This window comes from Notolepis coatsorum, assembly GCF_963971535.1.
Source record: "Notolepis coatsorum genome assembly, chromosome: 9".
Taxonomy (NCBI): Eukaryota; Metazoa; Chordata; class Actinopteri; order Aulopiformes; family Paralepididae; genus Notolepis; species Notolepis coatsorum.
The window spans coordinates 80159184-80175137 of NC_140173.1; the positions used below are offsets into that span (position 1 = coordinate 80159184).

Here is a 15954-nt window from a genome sequence, read left to right on the forward strand (position 1 = left end):
TGTGGGCCCTCTGGTGAAAAGCAGCGGTGGACACCAGTACATCTTGGTCGTGAGTGACTACGCCACCCAGTTTCCCAGAGGCGTTTCCCCTGCGCCACATCACCGCTACTGTGGTTCTGCGTGATTTGGTGCAGCTGTTCTCCAGAGTGGGGATACCAGATGATATCTTGACGGATCAGGGGACCAACTTCACCTCTAGGTTGATGCACCTCTTCCACAAACAACTGGGCATCTCAGCAATCAGGACCACCCCTTACCACCCGCAAACTGATGGGTTGGTCGAAAGGTTCAACCAGACGATGAAGAGGATGTTGCAGAAGTTTGTGGATGACACTGGCAAGGACTGGGATCACTGGCTCCCATTTCTGCTATTCGCCTACAGAGAAGTTCCCCAGGCCTCAACAGGTTTCTCCCCATTTGAGCTGTTGTTTGGCTGGGAGGTACAGGGACCGTTGGATCTGCTCCGAAAGGGCTGGGAGGGTTCTTCCACCCATTCGAGTGACAGAGGGGTGGTGCAGTTTATGCTGGAGATGAGGGATTGTCTGGCCGAATACCAGGAGGAGGCAGAGATCAACCTGCATGAGACCCAGAAAGGTCAGAAGACTTGGTATGACCAACAGGCCAGGCACGTGAGCTATAGGCTGGCCAAAAAGTCCTGTTGCTCCTCCCTTCGTCCAACAGCAAGCTCTTGGCAAAATGGCAAGGGCCATACCTCATCACCCGCAAGTTGGGTCCAGTCACATATGAGGTCCATCACCCGGAAAAGAAGAGACAAAAACAGACTTATCATGTGAACCTCCTGAAACAATGGAAGGAACGTCCAATTCAGGCTCCAGGAACAGCTCTGCTGGTGAGGGAGGTGGACAAGGAAGAGGAAGTTGAGACATGACTGAGAGCCTTAACTACATCTAGTCCTAGAGAAAGCTGCACAGCTCCTCCAGGTCTTCCAGGAGTCTCCATCCCTCTTTGGCACCAGGCCAGGGAAAAGCACCCTCATTGAGCATGTGGTTCGCCTAAATTATGGATGACCAATCCGCCAACAGCTGGTGGAAAAGCTGCAACTGGAGATAGAGGAGATGTTGAAGCTCGGAGTGAGTGAGCCTTCCAACTCAGAGTGGTGCAGTCCAGTAGTCATTGTCTTCAAAAAAGATGGTTCACTCAGGATGTGCATTGACTTCAGGAAGCTCAATGCCATCTCTGAGTTTGATGCCTACCCCATGCCAAGGATCGACGACTTGCTGGAGAAGATCGGAGCTGCCAGGTACATCACAACCCTGGATCTCTGTAAAGGATACTGGCAGGTCCCGTTGGAGAAGTTGTGTTGGTCATACACAGCATTCCCAACACCAGCTAGCTTGTACCAGTTCACTGTGATGCCCTTTGGACTGAGCCCCAGGGGTGTGACCACTGCAGTGCAGCATACCTGGATGACATGCTCATCTTCAGTGCGACGTGGGAGGAGCATGTTCAACATGTGTCACTGGTGCTGGGAAGGAACCGAAAGGCGGAGTTGACACTCAACCTCGCCAAGTGTGAGTGGGCACGGCAGGAGACACTGTACCTGGGCTACCAGCTAGGACAGGGAGAGGTACGTCCGCAAGGAAGCTATCCAAAACTGCCCTCGACCTCGGACCAAGAAGGAAGTACGGCCCTTCCTAGGATTGGCTGGCTGGTACCGACGTTTTGTGCCCCAGTTTGCAACCATGGCAACCCCACTTACAGCACTGACTAGTAAGGACCAGAAGAATCCAGTAAACTGGTCAGAGGAGTGTGAAACGGCATTCAAAGCATTTAAAGCCTGCCTATGTTCCCCTGTCCTCAAGAGCCCGGACTTCACCAGAGGATTTCTGGTATGGTGGATGCATCCGAAGTTGGCCTTGGAGCGGTCTTAGCCCAAGGAGACCCTGGGGAAGAACATCCAATCCTATACCTGATCCGCAAGCTAAAGCCACAGGAGACCAGGTATTCCACAGTGGAAAAGGAGGGTCTGGCCATTAAGTTGGCGCTGGAGAGTCTGCAATACTACCTGCTTGGACGGGAATTTGACCTGGAAACGGACCACCGAGCTCTCACCTGGATCAACTCCATGAAGGACCACAACAGCCGCCTTACCCGATGGTACCTCTCACTCCAGCCGTTTAAGTTCAACATCCAACACCGATCAGGCAAGACCAATGTGGTGGCAGATTACCTACTGTAGGTTGCCGCACATAGTCAACCTTGAGGAGGAGAGGGATGATATGACTGAGCGGCTCCGTCACTGACTGTGGGCAGTGCACATACATACACACACCCCACATACCATGGAAAAATTGACACACACCACATATGCTGCGGAGAAATGCACACACGCCACATATGCTGCGGAGCAACGCACACGCACGCACACACCAAACATTCCAAACATTTCAAACTTTCCCTCCTGTCAACTTTCTTAGTACGTCAGAATGTCAGAATTCTCACAATCATTCATTCCCTTTCCGTTGTCATAGCACAACCAAGGGTGCGCACCTTGGGAGTGCTACGTTCATTCATCATCATATATACATTTATTCACTCACATTTTCTAGATGCATTCGCCCCTGCACTTCCCCGGCCCTTCCTAGGCTGACGTGTGTTGGCAAAACAGAGGCGCACCTTTCCACTATGTTAAATGGGAGGGGTTGGTGCAAATTCAGGGTCACGTGAGCGGCATTATTGTATCGTTTGGTATTTGTACTATTTACTTGGTTATCTTGAATTAAAACAGTTGGAAAGTATGTGAGATATAGTGGGGGATATATATTTTGTGTGTAGGAGTTTGTTAACACATTCCCTGCCACTGGTTATATCCATCAATATAGCCAGTCTGCCACCACTCTAAGCCTATGGAGATGTTCACCTTCTTTGCAGGGCTATAACTTTTTAAATTGTATTGCTAAATTGACATTACTATGGCCCATTCAACATCGATTATCTATCGTTCAGGATGTAGGAACGTTATACTTTTTCATTCATAGATTCATACAAAAATACCTTCTAGAATATAAGTATGAATTTAATCGACGCACAGCACATATCCTGTTTACCAGTGTAACTCGCCCGACCATCCACCAGGCGGCGGTATTGAGCCATCGTTGTATTGAGCCGTAGGGTCCAGCTGCAGCGCCGGAGGTGTATATATGAATTATGAATGCCATGGCGAAAAAATTTAATATTGATCTCAATATCGCTGTACAGCGTGGTCTGGCGGTCAAAGCATGGCGGGCAATACCGTTTTAAAGCGTTTCCGGCGGTGGATGTGTTAATGTGTTTATTATTTACATCCTTTTTAAAGCCTAGTGGGAGGGGCTATTGGATACAAGAGTGCTGCTTTGGCCCAAGGAAGTCTTAAGTTGGCTCAGTTACAGTGAAGGTAACGGGAATCCTCTTGAAAACGTATTATTATTGCTTGTAGTAGAGTATCAGAATATTGAGACATTGTATATGTACAGTATAAGTAGTAAGTAGGGGTGGAACGGTTCACAAAATCCACGGTTCGGTTCGTATCATGGTTTTGGGGTCACGTTTTCAGTTAGATTCGGTATACGTTTAAAAAAAATATTCCAAAAAAATGTAACACTCCAAAAATTTAAACATGCTTCGCATTTATTTGGGAAAAAAAAAGTTTACAGCGGTTTGCCTTAAATAATGTTTGGCACACAAAGACTGAACTGACTGAAAAATATAGGCTACATTTGTATTAACTTAGTGCAAACAAACTAAATAATTAAACCTTTCTATTTTTGTGGCCACATTATAGACAAAGGTCATCAACATAAAGTATCCATATGCTCAACCAGCACTAGACTTTCCTTTCTTTAAAATATCACAAAAAAACGATGTCAACAATATTTAAATTCCCTGATCGTCAGTTCTTAACTCAATAAGCGTCAGACCCGAGGATAGTTGGGTTATCTCGCCAACCATTCAGCGCCAGACCCGACTATAGTGGGGTTTTCATCGTTATTTCTTTTATTCTATATTTCTATTAATTTCTCTCACACAGACCTCGGGGTTACCATAGGAAATTAGTCTGAGATTGCCAAAGTGCAATACCGGCCACATCCTGCTGGGTGGCAGTATCGAGCACCCTTTGAAACCTTTTATCTTACCCTGTGTTACGTTCAAATCCCTCCGGGGGCAGTTTTCTGGGTCAGGCGAGTTGAGCAGTTCGCCCGATCACATTGAGAAGCGTCAAATGCCCCCGATGCATGTGTTGTGGTGGATTATGTTGGCAACACGATGGACACCAATACTGGGAATCGTGATCAGACAATTGGAATATTCTTTTTGGGGTACCTCCTAGTGAAGGTAAGGACTATATAACATCAATCCTGCTTTGATCCAACCATGATTTCACATCGATCACAACAACCATGTGTAACGTTACTCCACAACGATCAAAGCATAAAAAACGAACCCCCCCCCCCCCTTTCATGCATTCATGATGAAACATAATACCTATTATATACATTTGATTTGGAAATAGTAGCGTGTCCAGGCGAGCAATGCCAACGCTTTTAGTGAAATTCACGTATTCCTCCATAGCGCTGTTTTCTGGGATTAGCCAGGATCAATCTGAAACTAATACTTATATTCACCACGGTATAACACGCGAAAGTATGCATGAACATTTTTATTATTTTTCACATATTGAACGATAGATAGTTGATGTCAAATGGGCCATAGTATCCATAGCTATAATATAGTATATAGATATAGCCCTGCAAACACCGCCACTTATCCCTATCTCTTAGAGCGTTGAACTAAAATGTTCTAGGCCTCCGGCGCTGAATGAGTTAATGGAAAGATTAGTTTTCCGCTTGAAAAATGAATGGATATCGCTAATAAAAGAAATAACGATTAAAACCTGACTATACTCGTGATTGGCACTCAAGCGATGGCGAGTTAACCCGACTATACTCGTGGTTGGCACTGAATGGGTTAAGAGTCAGTGACACTGTCTGTCGTATATCCCTAATATCAAGGCTTTGCTAGAAATGGGGGGTTTGAAATAAGTGACAACATTATGGAATAAGAGGAGTGACCTGACTTATTCCAAGGTATTTTAATTAGTTTTGAGAAGGATATTCTCAGCACAAGTCATATAGCGTTGAAATTATCACTCCTGATTGGCAGATGTATTTTTTCCTCACTCCTCAAAACCAGGATTTAACACTGAAAGCAAGAAGAAATTGCTCCTCGAGATGGATATGATTTTGCAGCGTATCCCTGGATTCCAGCAGCTCACTGTCAGTGTCACACAATCACAGCCATCCTTCCCCTGTGTCAGACAGCAAACAAGCAAGACGTGCTCCAGCCACAGCAGCAGAAGCAACACACTGTAACACCCCCCCACCACCACCTCCCCTGTCCTCCCCTCACACACTCCCCATCATTTCACACATCACTGTTTGAGATGCTGAGGAGGTGAGTAGTAGTAGTAGTAGTACTAGTAGTAGTAGTAGTAGTAGTAGTAGTAGTAGTAGTAGTAGTAGTAGTAGTAGTAGTAGTACTAGTAGTACTAGTAGTAGTAGTAGTAGTAGTAGTAGTAGTAGTAGTAGTAGTAGTAGTAGTAGTAGTAGTAGTAGTAGTAGTACTAGTACTAGTAGTAGTAGTAGTAGTAGTAGTAGTAGTAGTAGTAGTAGTACTAGTACTAGTACTAGTACTAGTACTAGTAGTAGTAGTAGTAGTAGTAGTAGTACTAGTAGTAGTAGTAGTAGTAGTAGTAGTAGTAGTAGTAGTAGTAGCAGCAGAGCTCCGGCTTTGACTGACAGGCTCCAAGTTGTCATAGCGCTGGGACCGCGTGTTAAATGGCTGGAATGCTAGGAGAGGTTGTTCAAGGATATATGCAGTACTTAGTGGATTGAATTGAGAGTGTGACACATGGCCAAACTCACACTCACGTGCACATACACACACACATACTGTATGTCCCTCTCTCTCTCTCTCTCTCTCTCTCTCTCTCTCTCTCTCTCTCTCTCTCTCTCTCTCTCTCTCTCTCTCTCTCTCTCTCTCTCTCTCTCTCTCTCTCTCTCTCTCTCTCTCTCTCTCTCTCTCTCTCTCTCATATAATGCTGTACATGACTTGACTGTCCCTTCAAAATGGTTCGATAGAGAGCATGAGAGAGGAAACGCAGAGATAAGGGCAATTTTATCCCCCCGCCCAACACCCCCCCCCCCCCTCATACCCCGTGGGAGATGTGGGAAGTGGAGGGTAGCCAGGTTAATGTACTTGACCCAATGAAAAAGCCCAAAGCAGAGCCTATGAAAAAGACCCTTCTAGGGAGGCAAGGAACCTGCCTGATTTATGGCCTGGGCTGCTTGGAAAGAGCTCAGCACCTGGACAAGCAGCAGAGGCAACAACAACAGCAGCCTCAGCTCCTCTCCTCTCTTCTCCCCTCCTCCCTTCCTCTCCTGTCCTCTCTTCTCCCATCCTCCCTTCCTCTCCTGTCCTCTCTTCTCCCCTCCTCCCTTCCCTTCCTCTCCTCTCTCTTCTCCCCTCCTCTCCTCCTCTCCTCTCTTCTCCCCTCCTCCCTTCCTCTCCTCTCTTCTCCTCTCCTCTCCCCTCCTCCACTCTCCCTTCCTCTCCTCTCCTCTTCTCTCTTCTCCCATTCTCTCCTATCCTCTGCCCTCCTCCCCTCTCCCTTCATCTACTCTCCCTTCCTCTACTCTCCTCTGCTCTCCTCTCCTCTGCTCTCCTCTGCCCAGCTCTCCCCTGCTCTCCTCTCTCCTTGCCCAGAGCACAGAGGCCCAGCCCTAGACACGCCTCACAGCTCAGTGCTGCTGCTACTCCTTCATCTACAGTTGGCTCACGTGCCACTGGGGCTCCTCCGCTCCTCCATTTTGGGGAGCTGCGCGTTCCAGCGCACACGGTTACATAACTCCAAATGGTGACAGTGTGAGTGTATCGAGGGGGGGTAATGTTGATTCAGGTAATGAATCGTAGGATTTCACGCGTCTTGTCGAGTCATATAGTGCGATAGCGTGTTAGCCTGGTTTGACCTATATAGGCTATTGCCTTCCTAGCAGCTGTATGGAGTGAATGAAGCAATGTGGCATAAGTACTGCACGCCCAAGGCTGCATAACACTCTGGCTGACGCCATATTTCACGAAGCGGGTATGAAAGTGCATGGTGTCATATTGTGAGTGTTTGAGTTGACCCGGTCGAGTGGAACCAATCTACCTTTATATCAGCATCGACCCGGCCCAATGATTCCTATTGGTGTGTCGAAACCGGCTGCGTGCGTGCGTGCGTGTGTGTGTGTGTGTGTGAGAGTGCTATGTAAGCAAATTGCACCATATCACATCTGACCATGTTATTCTCATGTGCAACAACAGAAATGTGCAAAACATACAGTATGTCAATGATCTCCGACCATAACATCATAACATCAAGGTTTCTTTTTTTTCTAAATCGAAACCATTTCCGCAAGAGTCCTCTGTTCCAAAAAAAGAATATCTGAATTGGGCTGGTTGTGTTTTTAAAGCCTATTGCTGCATTAGAATGCTTGTAACCCTTTTCATTGGCAGTGTGTTGCTTGATACATGTGCCAAGTGCACTACAATGTAACACTAACAAGGACTTTTGTTGAAAGAACAAATACAGTGCAGTTAATTTCTGCTTTTCGTGACCGCGGTCGTGTTCTTTATTTGTCACAGGGAGTGTTGTAACTCCCTCACCCTCTCCACGATGGCCCTCGATTATCGAAAGATAGGCACGTCCGAAAAGCTTTACTGATTTGTCACAGAATTTTGTGCAGAAATTCTTAACAACAATCAGTATTGTTATCGGCCAAAAGGGACAGGTAAAAGGGCATCAGCCTCAAAAAGCACTTTATCCCATTTTGATTTCCAATTAAATATCACCTGTAATAACCGCCGAGACGGGTATATCCAACTACCGTACTTTTCGCACTATAAGCCGCACCTGACTATAAGCCGCAGCAGCTAAATTGAATGATGTGTACATATATAAGCCGCACTGGACTATAAGCCGCAGGTGTTTTAATGTTTAATTACCATATGTAATTAGCATTGGGACACAATACTGTCGGACAAATAACAAGAATTAACTCATTTACAAGTGTATTAAGTTTAGCAAATAAGGAACAGATAAATAACATTTCAATGCAGTCAAAAAAGCAATATTTAGATTTTTACATTTTCGGGTTTGGTCACGTCGAGTCACATATAAGCCGCACCGTTATATAAGCCGCAGGGTCGAAAAATGGGGGAAAAAGCCGCGGCTTATAGTCCGAAAAGTACGGTATTCATGTTCTGTCCCTCTGTCTCCCTCTTTCCCGGCAGCACCATCCGCATCAGTCGTAAGGGATGGCACATGCTCCTGAACTTCTGCTTCCACACTGCCCTGACCTTTGCCGTGTTCGCCGGTGGCATCAATCGAATCAAATACCCCATCATCTGTCAGGCCGTGAGTACACTCCCTTTTCATTTCTGCCTCTCAGGAGGATGGTCACAAAATTGATTATGAATGTCTATTGAGGTGATGCCGATGGAGGGGCAGAGAGTGAAGAATGTGGGTCTAACTGAGCCAGGATGTCTCTCTCTCTCTCTCTCTCTCCTTTTATCTCTCTCTTTCTCTCTCTCTATCAACGCCCGCTCGCTCTCTCTTTCTGTATCAGCCATCCTTCATGTTTTGGACTGCATGCATGGCCTGGCTGCTGGCACTTGAAAGTGTTGGGACAATAAGGCTGTGGCCGTGCTTTAAGGTCTCACTCCATGAAAGTGCTCACTCTCCCTCACTGTCTCTCTCGCTGGCTGCCTGTAGTGTGTACCGTGACGCCTGAGGGTGACGGGGATGGCAATGGCGGTGGCCTGCCCCCCCTATCCCGGAATGAAAGCGATGTGCCGTCTCTCCCGTCGGGAGGACCTGTTCAGGAGCGGCATGTTGTCTTAATTAGCGTGTTGTTCCATGGTCCCTGGAGGGGGGGCGGGGGGGCTGGCTATGTTTGATTCGGTCTGTGCAGCCCCGGCAACTACTGTATGGTGGCGTGAGATACAGGCTTCCGCCAGCTAAGATGCAGGGCGGGGGACAGTGATGTGGAGGGTTCATGATGATGCCAGTGTGGATTGGATAGCGGGTCACAGACACCCCCCACCCCGCTGGCTAGATTAGCACTTTGTTACGAGGGCCTTTGTGCAGCAGGAATGCTTGTACTCGTGTCAGCGTGAGAGGAGCCAGCCATATGTAGAAGACTGCAGGGAGGTCAGGAGGAAACTGTTGAGTAGCGGTGTTAATTGGGGCATAGCATTGCCTAATGGGCTGTGCCTTCATTAAAGGAAATGGCTCAATCCTTTTAGGGTTGACGGATAAGTGAGGTGGTGTGCGTGTGTTCTCAGATGGTCCAGTTTGCTGTTGAGATGGTCAGGTTATTGGTACAGTAGCAGAACCACCAGTGCTGGACTTGAACGTAGAACATCCGATGTTGCTGCCCGCTCACCTCAGCATGGGGCCCACGTTTCACCCCCCGTTTCAATGGCCTTCACTCACTCACCTATTTCTACCAGCAAGCTTTATTCTTCCCCTTGCGCGGGCAGCGGTGCATGTGGGATAGTGTGCATCTTCTCCTGTCACAAGCACTTTGGGTGTCGCCTTGTTCCACGGCGCAGCGGCGGGGCATCGTAATTCACGGCAGCCTGTGCGGAGTTCTGCCTGTGTGCTTGCTCTGCGGGGGGGGGGGGGGGGGATAACAGGGAAGCCTCTGAAGAAGCCACCGTCCACTGTGGCCATCAAACCCGCCTCGACAGCTCTCGTTGACACATGCCGGCCGACGTTTCATTGCCAAACGCCGGGCGCCATCGACCCACCTGCTCCCCCACCGCTTAACGTCACATTAATATCGGCCAATTAGCATAGTCCCATTCCCGCTCTCCACCCCCCTCCTGCTCAGAGGCATCTGTAGCATGCGGGACAGAGGAGTGCTCTCCAAAGAACCGGCCTCTAATTGGTAGATCTTTATTGGCATCTACTCATGTAATACAAGGCTTGTCCAATGCCATCACTGCAGGTGAATTGAGTAAACATTGTTCCCGTTAAGCATTTCCAGAGTTTATTTAAGCGTTCACGGTTTATCTAATTGTATCCTTGGGCTTTGGTTTTTTTCTCTCCCATGTTTCTCTTAGCTCCACCCTTTTACCCAATCACTGTTAACAGGATAACTCCGAGCCCAGTTGGGCCGGAGCCCAGATAATGTGCCGTTCCAATCTGCCGGGATTGACGCAGGCCCCAGCAGCCACTATTTGGGATAATTACAGGGCTGCTTGGGGGGGGGGGGACTTACTCACGCTCACTCCCTTGCACGCACGCGCACACACACACACACACACACAGGCACACAACCACAGAAATTGCCTGCTGATTCCTCACACACATGCGTCCCCTCTCTCTTTCCCAGGGGGGACATGGGTACGCGCCACCCCTCTCTGACAGCAGGGGGAACTTCAATGAGCTCTGAAGCCAGGCACTCGCAGCCCCATCAGCACTTCAAGCACATGTGCCCCGCCCCTGTCTTCACAAACCCCCGCCCCCCTCCCACACATCCACCCCACCGTTTCCAACTGTGTCCTAACCCTCTTTATTCCACTCTTCCTTTATGCTCTCTCTTCTTTCTTCTTCGTCTTCATCTTCTCTGCCAGTCACGCCACCCACTGCTGCGGCGCGATCACTGCGCCACTTCCCAATGTCTTTGCTATCACAATGTCGAATGTCACTCACGACTGCTTCCAATCCCCCGCCCACGGCACTCAGAGGTACCAGGATGTGGCAGTGATGCCAGCAGCCATCACACTCTATTTTCTCTTGTGCCTGAAGACCTCAAAGCACATACTGCTCTGCACCCACTTCTTCCCCTTTCATCCGCCTCGGCAGTAGGAAATGCAAATTCCAGTTGTCACTTCACTTTCGAATGATCAGCGCCTCTGTTAATTACGCAAGTCACCTGTTAATTCTGTTCGGAGAAAAAAAACAGGGCTGAGAAGGTGACCCACATATCCGCCTGGCCTTCCTGCACCAGTTAGACAGCCAGCTTAAAGGAGATTTTCTCATTAATATGTTACGGTGAAATCGGATGCGATGACATTATAATGCTGGGGGGGTGTACTGTATATTATAACTCTTTGGGTGTGACAGATACCATTACAAACAGTGTCCTCCAGTGAACTGCTTTCATCTGCTCCTGTTTGTGTTCTCCTCTCAAAAATGTAACAAGCCTTCAGTAGACTGGTAATTTCCACATCACATAGCAGCCAGGAGCAGGAGTAATGAATCATGCTGATAGAAAGAGGCTCACTGAAGCTATTGAACTTAGCGCCCATAGTCCTTACCACAAATAATTTACCAATGATACAGTAAATTAAAAGAAAACCCTACATGGGATACCTTATTGAGCTAAACAGTGCTATTTTTAACCTAAGCTGCTAAACTGCTAACTGTTGGTAGCAATAGCATTGTAGCAGATAATAAATACATGATAAATACATAAATACATATATAGTAAATTAGTAATAAATCGAGGCAGCAAACCTGACCAAACTAATTGGTTAGTGGTTACACACATGAGTGCATGCACACACATGCCCGTTATTGCAGCTTGCTGTATTGTGTGTGTATGTGTGTGTGGACGTGTGTGTTTGTGTACGTGTGTGCGTGCACTTGTGTGTGTAACCAATGGGTGTGATCTTTCTGTCACCGTTATCCCAGGTGAGGTCATTTAAATGAACCCATCAACAGATGATTCTAAATTGAATCTCTATTGACTTCTAACCTAATATGGGTTAACTGTTTGCTCACCCATTAACAGCAGTGCCTCGTTCGATTCCATCTCTCTCCCTGATTAGCTTGTGTGGTTGTTCAGCCATTCGGGAGCTTTTCATGAAAGCTCCAAAGCTATGAGGCCATGAAGCAGTGAGTCACATAGCTCTCCCTCTAACTGGCCCAAGGACACTTCCAATTAACGCCCAGCCTCTGGTACACAAGCTTTAGTCCCCCTAGACACGGCTGGCCTCGCAGACTGGAGACGTGTTATTTGATTGGATGTCTCTTCGTCCTTCTGTTTGCCCACTGAACAGCGTTTGATTGGGTGGGAGAAGGAGAGAGAGAAAAAAGGCACAATGCATTCTAATTCTCTCACCTCATTCTGCTTCTCTCTGACTCTCTGCTCTCTGCTCTCCTCCTGTCTCCCCAGCTCTCTGCCAAAACCAAAGCCTTTATTAAACAACGTCATATCGACCCACCATTCAAACATAATTCAGGAATATTATAAATAAAACAAAATACGTTAAAAAAAAATACATCCAAACTTCGCAACTTCAATATTGTTATTTATTTAGAACATTTAGTTATGTATTGTTGTAAATCCCCACACAAAATAAATCGCATGATCATGTATTATGTTTAAATATCAACATTATCTGGCCATCCTCAGCAAAAATGTATCATACTCCTATGACCTCGCCTGGTCTTTCCAAAGACCCAAGAGACGGGACAGTAATATATATATATTTGTGGAAAAGGCTCCCTCTTGTCTAGTATATTACACTCTTATACTAAACATGTAAAGGTACCGAAACGTGGTACCGATTGATCTAGTGTGAATCGGTACTCAGTAGTACTGATGTAATCCGGTCGGTACCCTTAAAAAGTTCAGTACCCAACCCTATTCATATTGTGGTTCTGTTATTTATTTGTCTGCGGAGATCATCCTTGGGGTGACATTGACTCTGTTTGTGAAAGAGAAGCAGGCAGCTGCGCCTGAGCAAGATCACTTTTTCCTTCAGTCGCCACGCTATACGTCCCCAACACACACATCCGACCTGATGCCATCAACTGTCGGTGATGCCACTATGTGGGATGTGTGCTCAACTCAACGTTTATTTATAATAGAGCACATTTAAAACAACCACAGCTGACCAGGTCCAAGTACAGGTCAATAAAAGGCTAACACAGGGATTGCAATGTGGCACACAACATACCATGGTATACAGCACAGTACAACAATATACAATGATACGAGAAATACAGTACAGAGATACATGTTTAAAACCGGGTGCCCAGCTCTACTTGAGTTGAAAGCCAGGGAGCAGAAGTGAGTCTTCAGAGAGGACTTACAATTCTCTAGGGACTGGGCAGATCTAATGTGCTAGGGCCGGCTGTTCCAGAGCCTAGGGGCAGCCGCACAAAAGCCTCGGTCGCCTCTGGTCGTCAGCCTAGTCCCAGGGTCAACCAAACAAACAAACTAACAAACTAAATCTTAAAATCAATTCTAAAACCCACTGGGGACCAATGGAGCGAGGCCAAGACTGGAGCGATGTGGTCACGCTGTATGTAGCGCGGGTCGAAAAGTACAACAACACAAGGTTAGAGCATCGCCACAAAGTGACTGGTGCGAACTTCTCCTGTCCCGTCACAGGTTGGAATCGTGCTCCACTACTCCTCTCTGTCCACCATGCTGTGGCTCAGCGTGACCGCCAGGAACATCTACAAGCAGGTGACCAAGAAGCCCCTGCAGACCCAGGACGGTGACCCGCCTACACCCCCCAAGCAGCCCCTACTGAGGTAAGCGCCACCTCCCTGAACTCTCCCTGTGAACCACCATGAGGTAACCTTTTGGAGATTTGAGAAATGTGAGAGCATCTTGCGTGTGTGTGTGCATGTGTGTGTTTGTGCATGTGTGTGCATGCACTCATGTGTGTAACCACTAACCAATGAGTTTGGTCTTTCTGTCACCGTTATTGCAGCTTGCTGTGTTGTGCGTGTATGTGTGTGGACGTCTGTGTGTGTTTGTGTACGTGCGTGTGTGTGTGCGTGCGTGCACTTGTGTGTGTAACCAATGGGTGTGATCTTTCTGTCACCGTTATTGCAGCTTGCTGTGTTTATATTTCTCAAGTCATGGACTGGTTCAGTGCACAATTCTATGCTTCTTATTCTGTACTTTTTTTTGGACTCAGTAAACCATGTGTGTAGCAGGGAGACACAGTGTAGCAGGGAGACACAGTGTAGCAGGGAGACGTAGTGTAGCAGGGAGACGCAGTGTAGCAGGGAGACGTAGTGTAGCAGGGAGACGTAGTGTAGCAGTGAGACGTAGTGTAGCAGGGAGACGTAGTGTAGCAGGGAGACGTAGTGTAGCAGGGAGACGTAGCAGGGAGACGTAGTGTAGCAGGGAGACGCAGTGTAGCAGGGAGACGTAGCAGGGAGACGTAGTGTAGCAGGGAGACGTAGTGTAGCAGGGAGACGCAGTGTAGCATGGAGACGTAGCAGGGAGACGTAATGTAGCAGGGAGACGCAGTGTAGCAGGGAGACGTAGTGTAGCAGGGAGACGTAGTGTAGCAGGGAGACGTAGTGTAGCAGGGAGACGTAGTGTAGCAGGGAGACGTAGTGTAGCAGGGAGACGCAGTGTAGCAGGGAGACATAGTGTAGCAGGGAGACGTAGTGTAGCAGGGAGACGCAGTGTAGCAGGGAGACGTAGTGTAGCAGGGAGACGCAGTGTAGCAGGGAGACGTAGTGTAGCAGGGAGACGTAGCAGGGAGACGCAGTGTAGCAGGGAGACGTAGTGTAGCAGGGAGACGTAGTGTAGCAGGGAGACGTAGTGTAGCAGGGAGACGCAGTGTAGCAGGGAGACGTAGTGTAGCAGGGAGACGTAGTGTAGCAGGGAGTTTCAAGTTTCAAGTTTCTTTAATAGTTGTCATACAGAAGTACAGAATACTTTCATACAAAATGCTTCTTACTGTTACGCTCCAGAGACTGTGCTAGACAAGATAGTATCAAATAACATAGTATAGCATGTAATTTAGAAGAAGAAAATGAGGTCACAGTGTTCGGTATAGACATTATGTACAATGTTCGATGCAGAATAGACGTAACTGAGTTACCATATAATATACAATACTATGCAGTGTACTAATGTACAGTACTATATAGTGCAAAGCAGAAATGGGATGAGGTACAATTTAGGTACAATTTACAGTAAGGTGTACGAGTTGTAGTGCAATCCTTCATCAATAAATATAAAGTGTGGGGAGTGGGTGCTACAGTGTGTTTGTTTAAAGTGGGTGTGTGCTATAAAGTGTGTGGAGTGGGTGCTACAGTGTGTTTGTTTAAAGTGAGTGTGTGCGTGTGGATGTGTGTGCTATGTGTGTTTGGTGGTTGTTGTTGTGTAGTGTTCATTGTTCGTTTAGCAGCCTGATGGCCTGGGGATAGAAGCTTCTTCTGAGTCTTTCTGTGCTCGCCTTGAGACTCCGGTATCGCTTGCCTGACCGCAGCAGTTCAAAGAGGCAGTTGTTCGGGTGACTGGAGTCTTTAATGATTCTCTTAGCCTTGCCCTTGCAACGCTTGTTGTAAATGTTCTGGAGGGTGGGGAGCCCCCCTCCAATTGTGCGTTCGGCTGAACGTGTCACTCTTTGTAGTCTGCTTCGGTCTTGTGCAGTGCTATTCCCAAACCAGGAGGTGATGTTGCCAGTCAAGATGCTCTCTATTGTACATGAGTAGAAGTTCTTAAGGATCTTCTGACTGACTTGGAACTTCCTTAGGCGCCTGAGGAAGTAGAGGCGTTGTCGTGCCTTCTTCACAACACTGTCAATGTGTGTGGTCCATGACAAGTCCTCGGATATGTAGGCTCTGAGGTACTTAAAGCTGTTGACTCTCTCAACCGGTGCCCCGTCGATGCTGAGGGGGCTGTAGTCCTTGACCCCCGACCTCCTGAAGTCCACAATCATCTCCTTTGTTTTGCTGACGTTCAGGGAGAGGCTGTTTTCCTGGCACCATCCCGCCAGGACCTTGACCTCTTCCAGGTAGGCCCTCTCGTCGTTGGCAGAGATCAGGCCCACCACCACTGTGTCGTCAGCAAATTTGATGATTGTATTGCTACTCCGCTGAGCCACACAGTCGTGTGTGTACAGGGAGTAGAGGAGGGGACT

General features: G+C 47.6%; 1 protein-coding gene across 1 annotated transcript in view; it reads left to right on the forward strand.

Annotated features, from left to right (window-relative positions):
• The window catches only part of adgra1b (adhesion G protein-coupled receptor A1b), a gene marked incomplete at its 3' end in the record, with an annotated part of 723468 nt that overhangs the window by 657813 nt on the left and 49701 nt on the right, over positions 1 to 15954 (forward strand). The window contains 6 exon segments of the mRNA XM_084321924.1: positions 135 to 629; positions 1044 to 1261; positions 1414 to 1588; positions 1841 to 2118; positions 8332 to 8455; positions 13452 to 13597. Of these exon segments, the coding sequence (XP_084178050.1) occupies positions 135 to 629; positions 1044 to 1261; positions 1414 to 1588; positions 1841 to 2118; positions 8332 to 8455; positions 13452 to 13597 (1436 nt within the window).